Source organism: Lepisma saccharinum, chromosome 10 (genome assembly GCF_977018435.1).
Source record: "Lepisma saccharinum chromosome 10, izLepSacc3.1, whole genome shotgun sequence".
Lineage (NCBI taxonomy): Eukaryota > Metazoa > Arthropoda > Insecta > Zygentoma > Lepismatidae > Lepisma > Lepisma saccharinum.
In genome coordinates this window covers 65831341-65852458 of record NC_139238.1, presented here as the reverse complement: position 1 = coordinate 65852458, position 21118 = coordinate 65831341, and the positions used below count along the sequence as shown (strand labels likewise).

General features: G+C 36.0%; 1 protein-coding gene across 1 annotated transcript in view; it reads right to left on the bottom strand.

The window, feature by feature from the left end:
- Positions 1–21118, bottom strand: part of LOC145994365 (pseudouridine kinase-like) — a 193776-nt gene that overhangs the window by 18331 nt on the left and 154327 nt on the right. The window contains exon 5 of the mRNA XM_083130480.1: positions 15090–15220. Coding sequence (XP_082986606.1) covers positions 15090–15220 — 131 coding nt within the window. The remainder of the gene's footprint in view (positions 1–15089; positions 15221–21118) is intronic.

Genomic DNA, 21118 nt, shown 5'->3' with positions numbered 1-21118 from the left:
TTGTGATAAACATTTCTGATTAAAAAATAGCTGACTGATAGAAATATTTTGAAAAATGAAGTTACAGTCATTTTTTAAAAATAATTATTTTAAATTTTGTATAGAAGTTAGCAGTTAATGAAGAATTACTTAAAGTGCAAAGCTGAAATGAGTTCTTGAAGAATTTACCGGATTGTAGTAACAATATTTAAGGCAATTCACAATGCCAATACTGATTGTAATAAGGCTAGTAAACTTACTGCCAGTATAGGAGAAATCGCTAAATGTCAAAAGAGCCGGTGTATAGACTGTGGCAGGCAAAGAGTTTGAAATATAGTACTTACCGTATATGCATAAGAGTATTGGTGGTAAAAGTTTATTCTAAATATATTCTTAAACATGCTAATTTCGACAGACTCTACAGTTTAGGATGAGATAGGACCCACTATACTCATCCAGGAATTGAATCTGTGACTCCTTGAATTATATAGCAGATGGTGCAAAGAAAGTGTTCATGCGTAAGCCATTAATGCAATGTGAAATTTACAAAATAGTAATAAATAGTAGTGTTACTAAGACTGTGGATCAATTGTCAAAGATGGTTCAAGTATATTTATAGCAGAAGATGTAAGTACTCTTCAGTAGTGTAAAAGGCCATATTACTGGGACGAGAACTGATGAGCCCCCCTCAGGCAGATTTGGCTACACTTAAACCTAGCTCAAGATGTGCATATGAGCTTATTGCTCAAGTGTGGTACTCTGTCTAATCCAAGATTTTTGTAAAAATGCCCTCGGGAATTTCCCGTGAAATGATGAGCCCCCTCAGATTGATTTGCCTACACTTACAAAAGCTACATCTGTGAGATTGTTGTCCATAAGCTTGTCAAAAATATGCCCTTCTTGATATTTTTTTTGGCTACACTTAAAACTAAGCCAAAAAGCCACCCACCCCCACCCACACATATTTACTTCCGGTTTAAGTTTAATTGGACACCAGGCTCAACTCATATATCTAATACTAAGACAATATAATATGCAGAGGCCTTCTAGAATTGCTCTGTAACTCTCTCATTTCTTACATCATAAATATATGATTTTTCACCTATAAGAATAACACTACATATGGTGTCATGAGGGAGTGTATCGTGGAATTCACAGATAATTTTAATGTTTGTCCTGTCATTAACCACAACCTGTTTCCTTTTTGAAGTGTTGATGACAAACATGGGTCTCTGTGCTTTGAATTCATCTGGTGTGTAATACATGTCAGTATTGCCAGTAGTGACCCTTTTGTATGCTGTAAATGCTTCATATAATTTGAGGAAATCATCCTTGGACATGTCCAAATTATAATTTTCTCTAGGAAATACCTCATTTCTGCCATTTTTAAGATATATGTTCTTGATGTTGGAGCTATCAAACTTACTTGAATTTTTTTCCTGATTATTGTTTCTTCCAGTCTGAAACAGTACCACCACAAAATCTGGCATGTCATATTGTATACTGGAGAATGAGTTTGTAGCATCAAATTCATAATAGGTACCAGTGGCAGGCTTCTGTACACATTGATATGTATAAAATTGTAAAGGAATCTGTGGATTTTTTATTATATCAGCTTTGTATTTAAGAGCATAACTGGCTTCATATTCAACAACCGGGATTCTTAGCTCCATAGTCTGAATAAGGCACTTGCCCTCATCAGGTAGGGTATTAGGCAGAGCTTCTCCTGTAGAGTTTAATGTACTGTACCTCATCAAAGCATTATTATCATTGGCAGCTCTTCTAAATGTGATTCTTAAACCACCCTTCCACATAATATCTTTGTAATCTGAGAAGAATCCTGGCAACAGGCGCATGGGGAACAGCACTGTGTGACTCTTAGATATTATTTTATCACCAGTCTCAAATCCACCTATTTTGTAGTAAGAAGCCTCGGTTTTGGATAATTTTAGTGTGGCCAAAGCTGTAGAGGTAATGCCAGGGTAATCCACTCTGTTTATAACAACACCATGTTTTCTGATCTCAATTTCAGAGAACAGATGTGGCACAAAATTGTCCACCAATCTTATATTTGAATTTGCCGGATAATCTGTACCATCGAGCTTTACAACATCAAATTTGATGTATAGATCTGCTCTGTGAGGGTGTATAAAGCCATCCCCTACATCAAGATCAACCTCAATCTCTGTGTTGGGTTGATTTAAATTTGCAAAGGTCCTCCTGTTTGGGGGGAATGATTGTAACTCATAACTCTAAATATTTTCCATTTTTTTGTATGTATTTTTATTTAAATATTAATCTCTATGATTGCAGTTGTTGTGGCTCCAGCAAAATCAACTATTTCTTCTTTTTCATTACTGACCATCAACTCAATGTAATCTATTCTGTTATGGCACACAGGAAAATATAATGATGGTGATGGAGTGTAGATGATGGGCTCCATAAATTCAGAGTTAGGTTTGAATGTTGCAATGATGCCAGTTTGTGAGTGCCTATGCCATTTGATTTGGTGATCATACCCTCGGCTACATTACAGTGAATATTCAGAGTCTCTATGGCTAAGAATTTAGGTATATTAATAGCAGTGTGTTTAATGGCTGGTTCAAGTTTTGTGTTGTTCTCAAAGCCTAACAGCTCTCCTATAGTACCCAGATCCACTGTCTCTGTAGCAGACACAATCTCTACTCTGTGAGTGACAGAATTTTGAGTTAATACTATACCTCTGCGTAACTGAGCATTTAAAGTAGATAGATTATATTGCCCTGGAGTGATGACAATGTTTTGATCCCCTACTGCAATTTTGTTGTTGTGGTGTGTAATATTAGGGATCAAGTACATGCCATAAAATGCTCTGAGAGCTATTGTTTTGGGATACACTATATCATCATGTAATTTGAGTTTCAATATTGAATTTTGGCTGGTGAGATGGAATACCCCCATGATGTTTTAAATACCACAGGGCCTTTTGAAAATTTTCAATTGATGGTTTATTTATTTGAGACATATATCTAAGAACAGATAAACACAAATGTCCACAATTAACATCTTTGAAGTTTTGAACACGGGCATTATTGTAAAAAAGGTTAGCTGATTTTAGATATTTTACTAAATTTTCAGGTGAAACACCTCCAAATGAATCAAACACAAATGCCTCATCTTTTAAATATTTAAGATAACAAATCCAGTGAGTGCCCTGATTTTTGTACTTATCCAAATTAACAATACCACACTCTTTGTTGAGTGGTTGTTCTGGTAAAGAATCAGACATGTACACACCTCTAAAATTTTTGATGCCCAGTGGCTTGATTGAAGCTTCAATATCTTGGTTTGTAAGCGGCTCTTGTTTTTTTTAAAACTTATTCATGGCTCTCTTAACACCTTTGCCTTGTTTCTCCATGGCCAGGTTATGGCGCTTCAATTCATCTAATTCTGCCCTATTTTTCTTGGCATCTATTACTGTTTTTGCTATGGCAGCTGATCCCCCAGCCAAGTTCCCAACAGCCCCAAGTGCTGCTAAGATGGCCGGGATAGTAAATATAAATCCACCCACATGTGATTTTTTCCTGGATTGCTGTATTTCTTTTAATTGGGGGGTACTAAGCAACAATTTCATACCATGGCCCTTGGCAATACAGAATTTTTTTCTTCCGCTGCTTTTTGGTTAAAAGACTATCAATAGTTTTAAGAGATTTAAGACCTGCATAAGGTATCTGATACATAACACCCTTGGCCTTCATTGTAGGTTTATTATATACATATTCACAGCCCCCACCCCAGTTTTTGTTTGGTGTTCATAGCTATGGTGGTTCCCAATGCTGCTATTCTTTCACTTAAAGACGCATCTTTGCTTACAAATCTACCAAATGCAGCCTCTTCTAATTTCTTGTCTGCAACATGTATCTTGTCAAGATCAGAATGTGTGTTGTATGCTATGTCATGGTCTCTACAAGCAGCATCTAGGGGATTTACACCAGGATCACCTCTGTTTAATCTATGCTCCAATTTTGTACCGGGACCACAATACTGATAGCCTGGAATGTGTAGTTCAAATGGCAGCTTGTTTATAATGTCATTAACCAACCCCCGACCCTCAGAAATATTCCAAAATTTAGGTGGTAGAGTATTAATAATTTTTATAAGATATCCAATCCCCTTAGTGTCATTCACTATAAAATTAGACAATTTGGTGCTTATCATGTCCATAATTCCAACCTTTTCATTGTAAAAATTGTGGTTGCCAGCATTTTCCTCCCCAGCTATCACCAATAACCTATCTACAAGTTTCCTGACATCATCAACCCACACAAATTCTTTAGGCAGGGTGTTGTATTGTTTGATTCCACTACCTGTCTTGATCTGTGACCATATGGGCTTGATTAAGTGGTTGTATTTTGCTCAACTGCTAGACTTAACTCTTTTTTGTGTGGGATCATTGTTCTGGTATAGAGCATCTGATATTATTAATATTTCTTTGTAGTGCTCATAATCTTGATCTGTATAGTTGCCAGGCCTTTTCCTAGTCATCAGTTCCCACAACCCAGGTGTGCCGGGATATTTAACAAAACCACCTTTTTCTCCAAGATGAGATTCTGAATATACAATGAGATCATCTCCCATAAATGTTACTCTGAAATTTCCAATTCTATGTATGATGCTACCATCACGCTCTGTGTCAGCATATACGCCAAAGACCTCATCTTTGTTGTCTTTAGGTGTGCTTAAATATTTTTGAGCAAGAAGACCCAATTCAATAGGATCCAGAGTTGCTTCAATTCTTCGAGGAGCAACAGGACTAGGTGTATGAATACTAGAAAGTGGGGTGATTGGATAATCTAATATGTTCCTAGCAGCTACAGGTACAAGCTCTGTGATCAAATTTTGATTTTGCTCTGTATCAGTTTTGATATTTTTACCTAATTCACTAATAGCATCAATAATAGGCTGTTCTGTTTGTGTTTTTCATAGATTCCTCGGTTCTCTGATTTCCATCCCTTAAATCTTTTTACAAGATAATCTCTTAATTTAAGATCATCAATGATTGGCCTTTTCATGGTTATTTATATATGTTTCAATGTCTAGAAAATTGTTAATTTTATTTCTGTATTTGCCACTATTGGGTTTCCTTGTCATATCAATTGTGACAAACCCATAGCTGTCCTGATTCCAGCACCTACTGCAAAACTTAGAAAAATCATTGTAGCTCAAGTCCCCACCTACATATTCATCATGTATGTGTTTGAGGTTGGTATGATCTTGATGAAACACACATATAAAATTGCTGTTGTCTCGGATCAGCTGCTTCGGTATTTTAGAAAAAGTCTGTGCCAGGTATAAGCAATCAATGTTTTTGTGTCGGCCCTGTGTAAAGAAATTTCTAACCTTGTTTTGATTATCCAGTATAATGTCATCAAACACAACAACAGAATTATCGAGACATTCATGAAGTGGCTTAACATCTGATTCAAAAGTGGCTATATCCAGTCCATCATATAGCTTCATCAGCTGCTGATATTTTAATTGTTCCAAGCTCTTAGAGAAGACATACAAGTGCCTGTTTTTCCAATCTAACCAGTTGGGTGCCAATAAAAAATTATCAACCATTAGTGTAGTTTTACCACAAGCCGATGGCCCAACAATAAGACATCTAATATTATCAGGCAGCAGCATTCCATTTCTCTTAATCTGCTGTTCAGGTTCTGGCAGCCTTTTTATAACATCCCAGGTGCTCATATTATCACCTTGTCTGCATCGATCCAGCTGTGTTCTGGAAGTCCTAGCTATTTGACAAATAACTTGTTGCCTTTTGTCGGATGATTTTTTCTATGAGATATGTGTCAGGCTGTTTAGTTTTGTTGAGTTCTTCTTCATAGAACCGGCCTTTGAGAATTTCTCCTCGGTGGTCTTTTATTATATATGTGTTAAGGGTCCCAGGTTTAATTTGAACCTCTGTAAATAATTCAGTGCTCCAGTTTCTTGTAAAGCCTCTTTTGAATAAGTGCTTATATTTGCTGATTCTTACTTGATCACCCACCTTGTATTTGGCTTTTCTTGTTGTTGGCTGGTATCTAGGATAATAAACAGTCCTGATCAATTTTTGCTCATCAGATGAAGTTACTTCAGAGGGTTTCATGTTGATTGTGGAATGGACCGAGTTGTTATATTTATGTAGAAGTTCTGGAAGAATATTAAGCCATTTATAATTACCTTCAAGTGTAAATTGTTTATACATAAGATTTTTTAGGGTTTTGTTGAATCTCTCTACAATTGAGGCTTTGAGATCACTGTAACTCGAGTAATGTTGTATTGACTGGCTTTTAATAAATTGTTGGAACACAGAATTATAAAATTCTTTGCCATTATCTGTTTGCAAATAGTTCGGTGATCTTCCACTCTCATTGATGATTGTCCTGAAGGCTTCTGTAACACATTTTCCAGTCTTGGATTTGAGTGGCACAGCCCAGACAAATTTTGAAAATGTGTCTATTACAGCGAGTAGATACTTGTAGCCCTTGTTGATTTTGTCTAAGTTTTTCAGCTGTCCACTTGCCATCTCAATCAAGTCGCTCTGCTATAAATCATCTATGCCTTTTGTGACTACTGGCAGTCTCTTATAATTATGTCTGGCTTGTCTGTGTAATTCATCAACAATAATTTGTCTAGACATAATATGAAAACAAGAATATTGCAACTATGGGGTGTTCAGCAGCTGATACTACAGGATTTTCTAAATATAATTTGTCTCCTATTTGTATATGAAATTCCAGAGAGCCATCATCTTCAGCATAAGATGTTTCTAATGTATTGGGATCTGTAAAATCCTCTAACTCTACACTGGTGATTTTTGGTTTGTTGTCAGCATTTGTTATTGATAAGGTGGGGTAGTGGTGTGCCTGTGGTTGAAGCCAATATTTGATCTTGATTGGTCTCAGTGTGCCCCCAACAAAAAACTGGTAATAAAATTGAGCAGGGGACAGCATATATATTTTGCCACCTGGTGTAAATGGTGAATCATATTCTTTGTTGGGGATGCTGTACAATTCAAGAATTACTGTATGTTTTGGATTCTCAATTATGCCAGTTATTTCTTTTTCTGCTGTAAGCAATCTACTTGTTACAGATTCAAGGTGCTCATTGATAGTCCTAACAACATCATCATGGCCTGGCTTGATCTTTATGTCCACAGCAAGTTTCTTGTATTGTTGCACAATCTCTTGAAGCTGGGTGGCAAAAACAGACAGAGCATTTGCTTGATTGGATTCCATGGTCCCTAGCTGTTGCTTGATATTAGCTACAATTTGCTGTAAATTTTCAACAACTGCCAATTTTGAATTTTGAGCAGTAAGATCATGGATCTGTCTTCTGATATCCTCAAACAGGGCATGCAGTTCATTAATATGTTGATTAGTTGGTAGAGTGGCCACTGTCTGAGTGAGTTGTTTGATCTCTGTCTGGATATTCTTGATATCTTCTGATTTCAATATGCGATTTACTGCTCTCTTTATATTTTTAAGTTCCTGTGATGTAGGCAGATTTGATACAGTATTCTGCAAAGATTCAAGTGCCAATTTCACATTGTTTAATTCAGAAGCATCAGCCACACTTTGCATAGCATCTTGGAGCAGGGCTATATCTGCCTGAGTAGGTGTTGATTGTTGTAAAATTTCAAGTTTTCTTTGGATATCATCGATCAAGTGATGAAAATGAGATAGCTCAGATTCAGTGTTGAGGTTTTCAAGTTTTGTGATCTGTTGCTGGACACTGACAAGGGTGTCTACAATACCAGGCAAGCGGGATTCTAGAGATTCTTGTACATTTGTCAGATCACTTTGCACTGCTGCTATTGTACCCTCAAGATGGGTTATGGTACTTTGAATTTTTCCAAAATCTTCATATGTTCCAAGTTGCAGCTTGATGTTTGCAACACTCCGAGTTATTGCACTCAAAGCATCAGAAGATGGCAAGTTGTTCATAAAATTTTCAAGTGTCTCAATTTTTTCTTTAACCTCGGCTATGGCATTGTTTAGAGGGCCCAGATTAGGTATCTGTAGTGATTGAATCTGTTCCTTTATAGTGGGAATCACTAGATCAAAATCTTCTTGTGACTTTATGCTTTTGACAATTGTTTGGAGCTGTGTCTGGACATTATTTATCTGCTCTTCCAATTGTTGTTTCAATTGCTCAGAGTTGGTGGCCTGGGTCTTAAATTTGGCTTGAAGAGCTGCTACAGCTTCCTCTAAATTTTGAAAATTATCCAATGTAGCCAAATCAGTATATTTCTGAAGCAGCAAATTGAGTTCAGAATCAATTTTAAGAAGAGGGTCCATGCATTGTGATTGTAAATTTGTAATTTCTAGTTGAAGACTGGCGTTCAGTGTGGTTTGTAAAGCTTCTAAATCACTTCTTAATTTCTTGACTCTGACATCAAGCATCAGAATCTCATCACTGTGATCTTCATGTCTTGTATGGTCAAATATATCATTAGGCATTTTGATTTAGTGGTTATTTATTATGGAATATCTAATTCTTAAAAAAGGTATAAGCTTGTCATAGGATCCCGGGACCTCAATACATAAGCAGTCACCAGCAGAAACAGTATATACAGTGCCAGAAATCATGTTTGAGTGCTTTATCCTGTAAATATTTTTGCCTATTGAAACCTTGACATTACCCTCGGGGGTTGTAATAAATTGTAATTGACCACCTACAGGTAATTGGTAATGATTTAAATTATTGTTAAATATGTACAATGTTTTACCTGTTTCATCATCAACATCTGTAAGTATGCTGTTCAGATGAATAATTAACAAAGCACTTAGTTTAGATATTATATCAGAAGAGGGTTGTGGTGTTGGCTGGTCCATAATAGCCTGATTTTTGAACCCAAATAAGTTCATAGGCATGTTTATTTATTTCAAATCATGCTCTGTAATTGGGCATTGATTCCCAATTTTCAAATCACAATGACCCCATGGTAGAGTATGTATGCCACATGACAAAATGCATCTCTTATCATCATGTGGGTCCAGAGCCACTTTTCTTACAATATTTGTAGTCAACAAGTGATCCACACTCTGAATTCTATTTTCTGATGTTCTGATTGTGCTACATGATTTGAGGCAATTTTTGTAATCTTCAAATTCAAGTTCTTTGTCAACAATTACTCTGCCAATGCCCTTGGCTTTTTTTGCAACAGCACCACTACATGTTTCAAAGCTGTACATCTTGGCCCTTAACCCAGCAAATGCCACAATAACATCACCAAGTGTCTCATCTTTTAACGTGCCAGGCACCTTTTTGTTGTGGGGTTGAATCTGTGTATGTTCACTGGTATCAAAATATTCAAGCAATGCAGGCTGTGACATATCTTGATAAACATCTTCTGTTTGAATTTCAAGAATAAAACTATCTGTGTCCATGTACATCAGTTTTACACAACCACCATAAAAGGGCTTCAACACATTATAATAGAGCTCCAGCATGTGTAATTTGGCCAATTCCAATATTACAGCCCCTACACAAATAGGCTTATCAAACTTAATCTTTGTTTTTTTTTTCATATTAAAAAGTGCCATATTTTCATCATAAATTCTTCTGTAGTTGAAATTAGGCTTTGCAGTTAATTTTTTGCTCCGGCTGGGGTCAGTAATTATTTTAACATCAATATGTTTTCTGACATTTTCTATTGTTTTGCCATACACAGAATTGACCATCAATTTAAACAAAGTTTTATCAAATTGGCTCATTGCAGATGTTCGAAGCTCTGTGTTTGTATCAATATATGGTTTCAACCATCTTGAGTGCCTGAACCTCAAAACTTTTCCAACTTTGGTCACTTGAACACCATGATCCATTAGGAACTGGAGGTTTTTATAATATATGACATAATCCTGTTTTGGCTCTAGAGTCATCATCAATTTCTTCTGTTTAGAGCCAGGTGAGCACTCAACCTCAGGAATTGGGGGCAGATCAGAAAATGTGTTGTGTAAATTATCAGGAATTGTCAGATCAACCTCTAAGAACAGGCCATAGTTACTGTCATCAAAATCCTTAAGATGTTCAATATTGAAATCTTCAACCCACTCAAGCCCTGCATATGGCAATTTATCCATCATAGCATAACCATACAGGCTGTTTGCATCCACATACAGTATATAATTTGATGGCAGTGCTGGGTCATAATCGGGAATATACTTGTTATTTGCTCTGGCATATCTCTGAGAACATTGCACCATGCCTCCTCTTATACATTGTTCCATAAACAGATACATGTCCTGATCCTGGATCAGATCCAATTGCATTTTAGTGTTTAAAAACATTGCAGACCATGCTAGGCCCGGAGCACTGTAAAAATACATTGGATCCAGCTTATAATTTTGCATGGAAGATTTTCTAAATGCCTGAAGTATATCAGCTAAGAGGGTCACATCAAGTTTTAAATATGCCTTGTGATAATCACCAAATATCTGGCATTTTAAATTGTTCCACATCAACTGGGCATGGTGATAATCATCATCAGTGATTCCAGATGCTCTGATTTTGCTGTAAAACTCTTGTTGAGGTGGCAGAGAACAGTCATCAAATTTAGAAAAATCTGTAACATAATCATATGGATATAGATCCTTCCGCCTAATTAATTTCAGCTCCTGATTTGGAAACAAAGCACATGTGATTTTGAATTGATCATCAGATAATTGAGTGGCCAGTGTAGCCAGGCTAGCAGACAGAATTCTGTATGAATCAAGAAGTTTTAAGTGAATAGGAACACCATTAACTTTAATTATTTTGCTAATGGCAATATATTTCTCATTATTTTCAGCTAAAATATTTAAATTCTGCTTGTCAAACCCCTCGTACCTGATCAAATGATGAAAATCATAATTGGATGCACCATGGCAAAATATGGGGACAAATTTTGGTCTCTGGATCTTAATATTACAGCTATTACACAGGGCCATTAAGAATTTACCATCTGTATGAGAATGGTGATGTACCTTGATATTTGTATCTGAAAATTCAGAATCACATACCGGGCATTTTTCTGCATTGTTGAAATCTTTAATCTGTTTCTCTGTTAAAGGCAAGATGGGTTTAGATTTTAATAAGATATTAGATGCTATGTCATTGCACTCATTTTCTATTCTATGTGCAAATTCTTTGATGGCATCTGGTCCCATGTATCAATATTCTTCACTAACAACACCATCCTGTACAACAACATAATAAAAACTAGAAGGCTCATGTAACTGGTATGATGTAATTGAAGATTCCTCAGGATCTGGGCTACAGAATGCAAGGGGTTTGAGGTTTGATTCAAAATCACAGACTATATATGCTGGGTGATCCAACAAGGCTTCAAATTTTTTGAATTTGGCATTTTCACTTGGACTAGGCATCACCATATGAACAGGTTTATGGTTGCCACAGTATTTTAAATGTTCAATTAACTTGTTTTTAGCAATTTCTGCATTTTTTTCCCGAACCCCATTTACCATTTTTTGACCATCAAATACAGTTAAACATCTTCGGCACAACTTGAATATTGTATTGGATTTGCCTTGTTGTTTTCTGACTAAAGCTTCAAGACTGTGTATCAGAGTGTAATGGTGTGTGTCATCCCCTTCAATTAAGAGCAGATCAATCGGAACAGCAGAATCATCATCAAGTGTACTGATTCTGAGAGGATCTATCAAGCAATTGCCACGGCCAGTAGAACAAATAAATACATTAATAGATAATTGTTTACCATTGATATCCCTGGCCTTTTTTTCAAATTTATCAATATTCTGAACAGACATTGGATACTCTAAGCCTTCCATTGCTTCATCAAAATCATGTTCATGCTGTTTATAATAAGTTATTCTCTCAGGATGCCTTAAAACTGGAAACAAAGCAGCTAAAATACACCACAGGAAACATTTCTCATCATTATTTTCTATGTTAACCACGGCTCCTTTGTTTTTAATATTGGCAGGTAATGGCAGATATGTAGATCCTTGTAATGGGTTAAATTCAGAAATATTAATATATAACTTGTGTGGAGTTCCGCATAGGCTCCTTCCTGACTCTTTTCCAGCAAATTCAGAGTGTTTAATATTCAATTGATCTATCAAACTGCTTATTATTTTGTCTGAATTTGCATTTGAATATACAGCTACAGTTTCTGTTATGTGGGGCTGTGTAAATTTTGTGCCATTTGGCTTCTTATATTGTGTAAACAATTTGAGGGACAGCTTATAAGAGCCATTTTGTGCATTTAGAATTGCCTGCACATCAGGATTTATACTGTTCAAAAATTCTTAATACCACATTTTTGCTCTGATACAAACCGGTAATCCCTAAGTTGGCCAGCAAAACTGCTATGGATGGGTTCATAGCGTGGCTGCTTTGCCGGTCTAGCATTAACAGGTGTTTCATGCTTCCTTTTCAGACCAGATGTAGATGGTTGTGGGAGCAATGTTGATGACTGTGCAGAACAAGTACCCATATGTTTATATGTGAAATATTCTATGCTATATTTTCTATGGCATTTAGGGCATATTTTAGTGGGAGTTCTGCATTTGTCTGGATCACAATTCCTTTGGTGCCTGGCCCAATTGGGGCTGGTTATATTCTTATTGCATTGATTACAATATTTTTGATTTGGCATTTTTGTTGTTGGTTTATTATATAAAATTTCTTGGGGTCCAAATCAAAACTTTATACTTAATAAAAAATATCAGTTGAGTTCAGCAGTGTGTTTTGTATACCTAGTGTGTGTATATGTGTGTGTATGTGTGTTAATATTTTTGGCTTTGGTATTTTTGTTGTTGGTTTATTATATAAAATTTCTTGGGATTCAAATCAAAATTCTATGCTTAATAAAAAATATCAGTTGGGTTCAGTGCAGACAAAAAAAACTGCATAGCTCTATGTCAATTAGTTCTTGAGATATTAATTATTTTGTATTTAGGAACCACTTTGGCCCCCCTGCCAAAAATTGGCTTTTACTGCACCAGTGTATACTGTCCCTATGATCTTACTTGGGTTATTCCACCAGATTGTATGCTTCAAGTCTCCTACAATCTGGTAGAGCCTGTTCAGATTCTGCCCCCCACTTGTGGGTTCCACTGCCGATCCAGCAATGGTAACAAACAGGACTGTGCACTGTCTTATATAGATTTATAGAGCCAATAGAAACCTTGCTTATTTAAACCAATCAGAAAACACAACATCATCACATTATGTCATAACCAACTAATCAGAAAACAACACATGCCTAATAATTTATTGCATAATATTGCACAACATGATGCAATAGAAGTGGACCGGAAATAAATATATATGGATGTGGGTGGGTGTGGGTGGGTGAGCATCTTGGCTTAGTTTTAAGTGCTGTGTTCAAAATAAAAATATAGTGGCTGGTAGCTGTATACAAGCCAGCAGAATCCCCTTCTTGTTGTATCCAAGCCCTATTATAATTTTTGTTTCTAAATTCTGTCACTAGTTTTGATCCTAGGACAGTTATATTTATGGGGGTGACTCTGCATGGCCCCCAGAGCAACATACTGAAATTTTTAAAAAATCGATAATTTTATTTCTGAATTTTTCACTAGTTTTGATCCTAGGCCAGTTATATTTCTGGGGGTGACTCTGCATGCCCCCAGAGCAACATACTCAAATTTTGAAAAATCGATAATTTTTTGAATTTTGATTATCTCTGGAACCATGAATGCTAGAGACATGGGGCTTGTTGCTTTAACATGGGCATGCCGAGATGCAACTTTTTGATCTCTATAATTTTTCAAAAATCTCTTGCCGTTCTCTAGATCTTGAATAACTTGCCTATTTTTCAAAATAGGAGCATGGGGGTTGCATATTTGAAATCTAGAGGCTGTTTAGAAGTTTTGTTAAAAAATCGATATTTTTTTAATTTTGTGATTTCTTCAAAAACTATCAGTGCTGGAGACTTAAAATTTTGTAGACATATTCTAGGCATGATTCTCTACATTTTTTGTCTCTATAATTTTCCTGATATATGCAATATTTAAGCTGTAAATCTCTGCTTTATGTCTGTTCTATAAATAGAATTTTCTGAAAAGTGCAATATTAACAAAATTGTTAATACTTTGAAATCTATGCATGCTCAGACACTCTAGCAGTCAGGTATAGGCTTGTTAGGTCCCACTGAGCAACATACTGAAATTTTGGAAAAAACCAATAATTTTGATTATCTCTGGAACCATGAATGCTAGAGACATAAGGCTTGTTGCTTTAACATGGGCATGCCGAGATGCAACTTTTTGATCTCTATAATTTTTCAAAAATCTCTTGCCGTTCTCTAGATCTTGAATAACTTGCCTATTTTTCAAGATAGGAGCATGGGGGTTGCATATTTGAAATCTAGAGGCTGTTTAGAAGTTTTGTTAAAAAATCGATAATTTTTTGAATTTGTGATTTTTTCAAAAACTATCAGTGCAGGAGACTTAGAATTTTGTAGGCATATTCTAGGCATGATTCTCTACATTTTTTGCCTCTATAATTTTCCTGATATATGCAATATTTAAGCTGTATATGCCTAATTTTTATAAATAGAATTTTTTGAGAAGTACAATATTAACAGAATTGTTAATATTTTGAAATCTATACATGCTAGGGCACTATAGCAGTCACTATACTTAAAATATCATACAAAATCAAGAAGGGCATATTTTTGACATGCTTATGGACAACAATCTCACAGATGTAGCTTTTGTAAGTGTAGGCAAATCAATCTGAGGGGGCTCATCATTTCACGGGAAATTCCCGAGGGCATTTTTACAAAAATCTTGGATTAGACAGAGTACCACACTTGAGCAGTAAGCTCATATGCACATCTTGAGCTAGGTTTAAGTGTAGCCAAATCTGCCTAAGGGGGGCTCATCATTTCTCGGGTTTATAATAGCATCAATTACACTACTCTCTTCAAAATATTTATAACGATAAACTGAATCTTGATAGACATGTTCTTGAAATTAATAGATATATACTAAACTTTCATTTGCTCAAACCTTAAACCCTAAATTTCAAAGCGTATTTTTATTCTTTATTTTTGAGTTTTTACATTTCTGCCTTTACCCTTCATCGACGCTTACCACAACACCCAGTTTCCCCATTGTAACTATTACGCATGTCACGTGACGAAGCAGGGAACAGGAGAGATTGACCACTTCGTCAATCAGAGCGTCATGGCTGCTGGACTCCTTCTTGGTCTTCAGAGAAACTCCTTTAAATGGAAAGAAATGTGGATTAACGTTTAGTATACGCCGCAAAAAGTCGATTAGAAATGTATTGGTCTAAAACTGCCATTTTCGGCTGTCATCCAACTACAGTAAAATTACAGTTAAAGTTTCAAATGTGATCAAGAATAGAAAAAGAAATTGACTTCGACCATAGATAAAATAACAAAGGAAATGATTCCTTGCCTCTTAGTCTTCGTCCACTAGCGACATCTAACCGTTAGCACAAGGAGTTACTTGCATTCAAACCATTAATTGTTTCTCCACTTCAACGATAGATGGCAGTGTTCGAAAAAACCTGGAAACGTACCGGAAGGGGTGCAGTGGCTATTTTATCTGCGCCAGGGGACTCCACAGTTTCCGTGCGTAGACTGCCATCTAGCGTATCAGTAGAGAACCAAATTGTAATTGGAATACAAATAACTCCTTGTGCTAACGGATAGATGTTGCTAGTATCAATAACACGAGAGCCTATATTAATTTAACCCAGGAACGTCGCAACCGGGGGGGGGGGGCAAGGGGGGCGACCTGTTCCCACTCATCATCGAGGGGGCAAGATAGTATTTTTGACCCCCAGTCCCGTGCTACAAATGAGACTATATTTTCTCCAACTTATGTTTCGTTTTGGAAAAAAATGGAAAAATATTTTGAACTATCTACAATGAATGTAGACTCAAGTTTTCGGTACCAGCAAGAAGTACGTGGTACAGTGGGATCCATGAGTATTACCATGCAAATTGTCCATCACCATGTTCGTGCACTTTATTTGACCCAATAAGAGCTTCAAGAATTAAAAGAAAACTCAAAACAAGCTGTTGACAACTTCTGCACCAGCATACATAAATATCCATCGCTTAAAAACACACAGGATGTAAGAGAAAAACTAATGAAAATAGTCATGGACAATTTGCACGGTAATACTCATGGATCCCACTGTACGTACAAAGATTCACGTGCAGATTAGAATCGCAGTCAGGTTTCCGCAAATCAAGTGCAACGTGGAATAATCCCCCTAGGAACTCACCGCTTCGGTTTCCAGTTTTCGTTTGTATCTACCAGGTGTAGTTGTATGTAAAGGTGCGGTCAGTGTCAAACAATAAACCGAGCGAACCCTCATGGGAAGGGAGGAGGGGGGAAGAGAACAGTTTAATTTTAAATCTCTTTCTTTCCGAACCAGGGGGGCAGATTGCTCTAAACGTGCCTTCGTGGCATGATACTATAGGCAAGGGTAAAGAAACTTTAAAAGAATAAATCACACGTGAACATAAGAAAAGCCGCTGTAGCTCAGTCGTTAGGGCGTCTAACTACGATGCGAGAGACACGATTTCGATCCTAGCGGAAAAGAACCGGGATTTTTTCCACCTGTTCAAGAGGCTCCGGCGCCCACCCAGTGTCGTACAAAGTGGGTACCTGGAAGATGCTCCTGTGGTTAAAGGCGGCGAGGGGCGTGGTGCTGATCACAGCACCACCACCTTCGGCCGTGATCAAGAAGGTGTGGGGGCCCTAACTCCACACCTCCTGTACGCCTTCATGGCGTGGTGCAAAGCACAGGATAAAACTTTACTTTTTTACTTTACGTGAAGATAAGAATAAATGGTGCTACCTCTCTCTGAGGTCTAAAACTGAGCACCAGCCCTAAATATGAATTTTAAAACAAAAAAATAAACTTTTAATAAATCTAAATGGCCAAGAAACAAAAGTTCCTCCCTTGGTTGTTCCGCCTCTACCTACAACACAAGTGCTTTCAGTATTGCTTGATCTGAAGAAACCACAGAGGAGGAGCAAGATTGTATTTGTGATTCTCCCCCTCTCCCTCCGTCACGACCTAAAAATGAGACTATATCCATTTCAAGTTATCTTGGTTTTGAAGAATATTTGGAAAAATATTTGCACTAGATATGTGAACATGCATTTCCGTTAACAGCAAGAAGGCTAACATCAAGAAGACTGTGGCATAAAAATCCTAAAAGCAGATAAGAATCGCAGTCAGGTTTCTGCAAATCAAGTATCTCAGTAGGAAGTCGCTGCTCCTGTTTCCAATTTTGCTGACAAGTTTTGTACCTGCAAGTGCGCTCGAATATAGTAATACACTGGGGAAGGAAGACAGAGGATAGCTTAACTTTAAATCTTCCGGTGCACTTTCCGTACACGAGCTTTCTTTAAGGGCACCTTGCTGTTAAAAAGGTCATCGGCCATGAGAAAAGATGCGGTGCACATTGTAAGTTCTTGGAAATTCAAGTCTAGGCTAATCTCCCCTTCCCTTTCCAAATTTAGACTTGGTCAGACTACACAGTTATTGTTCAGAGTAGAATAACTGCAGAAGGTGTGTTTTAGTGCAATGATGAGTTTGGATTTCCTTGCGCCATGCGATATAACTGTGCATGTTTACGTGTAAATCATTTGCAGAAAGTACACCGACAACAAGGTCACCTGATATAGAATCAAAACACTGGTAAGTTTTACTGCTCTCCTTACGTTTTCTTTACTAATTTACAGAAAAAGAGACATTACAGACAGACACGCATGGTCTCGATGTACCATCAGTTCTCTGCTCTTTCGAGTTTTAACACTGCAAGCTGAACCACCTTCTTTAGATTGCCTGGTTAATTTATTTATCGCTACTTGTGTGTACTATTATAATTATAATGTTATAAATACATATTGTAATGTTGGCCCAGAGTGGAGAGGATGATAGGAGGAAGGATAGAAACAAGGAATCTGAAACTGTACCATCACAGCATTCGCCTCAGTTGATTGTGAAATTCAAAGAAAATCTACTTGTTTGTCAGAAATGTACATTCAGTGGTGTTGCTGGAAGTGTAAGCACAGGTACATGGTCGGGAGAGGGAGGGGGGAGGTGAGTTCGCATTGTTATGGCTTTGATTTTTTTTAGAAGCAAAAATGTTTTATGTATTACAATATGAAAAATATAGCACCTACAAAATAAAATATACCATATTACCTCGATCTCATCGACTGTCTTCACGATTAGCCAAAAATGGTAAAAAGTGAAGTAAAATAAACTAAATCTCTCACTAACTAACTAAATAATTCCCTAGCCTTCTTAAACCCGAAGGTTCATGGCTGCAGCAACACAGGCCTTCCATCTTTCCCTATCTTGAACAAGTTCTATATACTCTTTTCCATCCTAAAGTTTTCCCTTAGGTCCATCTCAACGTTGTCCCTCCATCTTCGACTTGGCCTTCCTTCAGGTCTCTTACCATCAGGTTTCCCGAAAAGAATCCTGTAAACTCCTCTTTCCTCTCCCATTCGTGCCACATGGCCTGCCCACCTAAGTCTTCTTGATTTAATTATTCTAATAATATCTGGACATGAATACAAATTATGTAGTTCTAAATTATGCAACCTTCTCCACTCACCTGTCTCCTCGTCCCTTTTAGGTCCAAATATTTTCCTAAGGATCTTATTTTCAAATACGCTCAATTTATGTTCCTCTTTCAATGTAAGGGACCAAGTTTCACATCCATATAATACTACAGGCAAAATTACGGTTTGTATATTTTAACTTTTAGTTTCTTAGATATTAAACGAGAAGACAAAGGTTTATGAAGAGAGAAGTAACATGCATTTCCTGAATTAAGCCTACTTTTTATTTCCTCTTTAATATAATTTTCATTTGTTAATTTTACTCCTAAGTATTTGAATTTGGAAACTGATTCAAACGAGTTGTTATCAATAATTAGATTTTGATTATTACCTAACACTTGTTTTCGGCCTGTAAGCATATATTTAGTTTTCTCTTTGTTTTGAAAAATATTTTAGCATTATTCTTAATTGTATTCACATCATCCCCCAGTAAGTCTACATCATCTGCATATGCTAACAACTGAGTCACATCATTTAATTTTAGTCCTTCGTTAGTTTCTTTTACCTTCCTAACAGCATATTCTAAGGCAAAATTAAAGAGCAATGGATATAATGCATCTCCTTGTTTTAACCCATCATGAATTGTAAATTTGTCAGACATATTAATACCCACACGAATTTTACTTTCTGTTTCACTGGTGCATGTTTTTATCATACTAACAAGCTTCTTAGGTATTCCAAACTCTATTAATATATTATATAATTTCTCTCTTTTGACCGAATCATATGCTTTTTTGAAATCAATGAATAGCTGATGAGCATTTTGATTATATTCCCACTTTTTTTCAAGTGTCTGTCTGATGTGAAAAATTTGATCTGTAGTTGATCTGTTACGTTTAAATCCACATTGATAATCACCTATAATTTCATTAGCATATGGGGTTAGTCTTGTTAAAAGAATGTTAGATAATATTTTATATGTTGTTGAGAGTAGAGAAATTCCACGGTAATTATTGCAGTTCATTTTATCACCTTTTTTAAACACAGGAACAATTATGGATTCTTTCCACTGTTGAGGGATTTCTTCTTTATTCCATATTAAACAAATTAATTTATGAATTTGACATATTAATGAATTTCCACCATATTTAATTAACTCAGCTGGTATTAAATCAATGCCAGGTGCTTTGTTATTCTTTAGCCTTTTAATAGCATCTTTAACTTCAGTCAAGTTAGGTTCTGGAACTAAAGGTTCTGCTGTGTGGACTTCATTTACTTCTGATTTATCTCCTACATGAATATTTAAAATGTTATTAAAGTAGTTCTTCCATCTATTTAGAATATCGCTTGGGTCAGCTAGAAAATCACCTTCTTTATCTTTTATCAAGTTTACTTTAGGTTGCCACCCCTTTCTAAACTCATTTACACCTTTATATAAATATCTGATATTTTTATTTTTGCTGTTTGTTTCAATTTCGTTAATTTTACTTTTCAAGTAATCTCTTTTTTTACTTCTAAACGTGCGGTTAACTTCTCGCTTTATTCTATTATAATTGTTTAGATTTGTATCATCAGAGTTATTTAACCACCTAAGTCTAGCCTGATTTCTTATTTCTATTAGATTATGACATTCATTATCAAACCATGGCTTACTTTTTCTCGGTTTATGGTATCCTATACTTTCTTTAGCTGCTGATTCTATTGCATTACGTATGTGCTCCCAATTCTTATTTACGTCTGTTTCATTTATATTTTCATCATCATTTAAATCCTGCAAAACATCAAATCTATTTGACAGTTTAATTTGGTAATCTTTCTTAATTCTTTCATCAGTAAACTTTCCTGTATCAAATTTTAGAACTTTTAGATTTTGTTGCTTATGATTTATCACTGCGAGTCTTTCTCTTAATTTAGCAATTACTAAATAATGGTCACTGGCACAGTCAGCACCTCTATGTGTACGAACGTCAATTATACTAGTATGTCTTCTCTTATCAATGAGAATATGATCTATCTGATCATGAGTTTTACCATCTGGAGAAGACCAGGTATATTTATGGATATCTTTATGTTTAAAAGTGGTACTTTTCACAATTAAATTCTTTGAGGTTGCAAAAGTAATCAATCTTATACCATTATCATTACTTAATTCATGAAGACTTTCTTTACCAATCGTGGGTTTAAATGTCTCTTCTTTGCAAATCTGTGCATTACAGTCACCTAACAGAATTTTCATATCATACTGAGAAAATTTATCAAATACCTGTTCTAACTCTGTATAAAAATTACCTTTAGTATTATCATCTTTATCTTCCGTTGGTTCATGTATGTTTATTAAAATAATTTTACACCACCTACCCTGTTAAACTGCATATGATATCCTATCATTAATACGTTCTACTGTTTTAAGAGCTGAGATAATTCTATTATTTATGAAAAAGCCTGTTCCAAAATTATGATTTTCAGTACCACCATAGAAAAAAGTATAATTTTTAGTTTTACAATTCCCTTCTCCTGGCCACCTAACTTCCTGGACAGCTACTACGAAATGCCCCAGG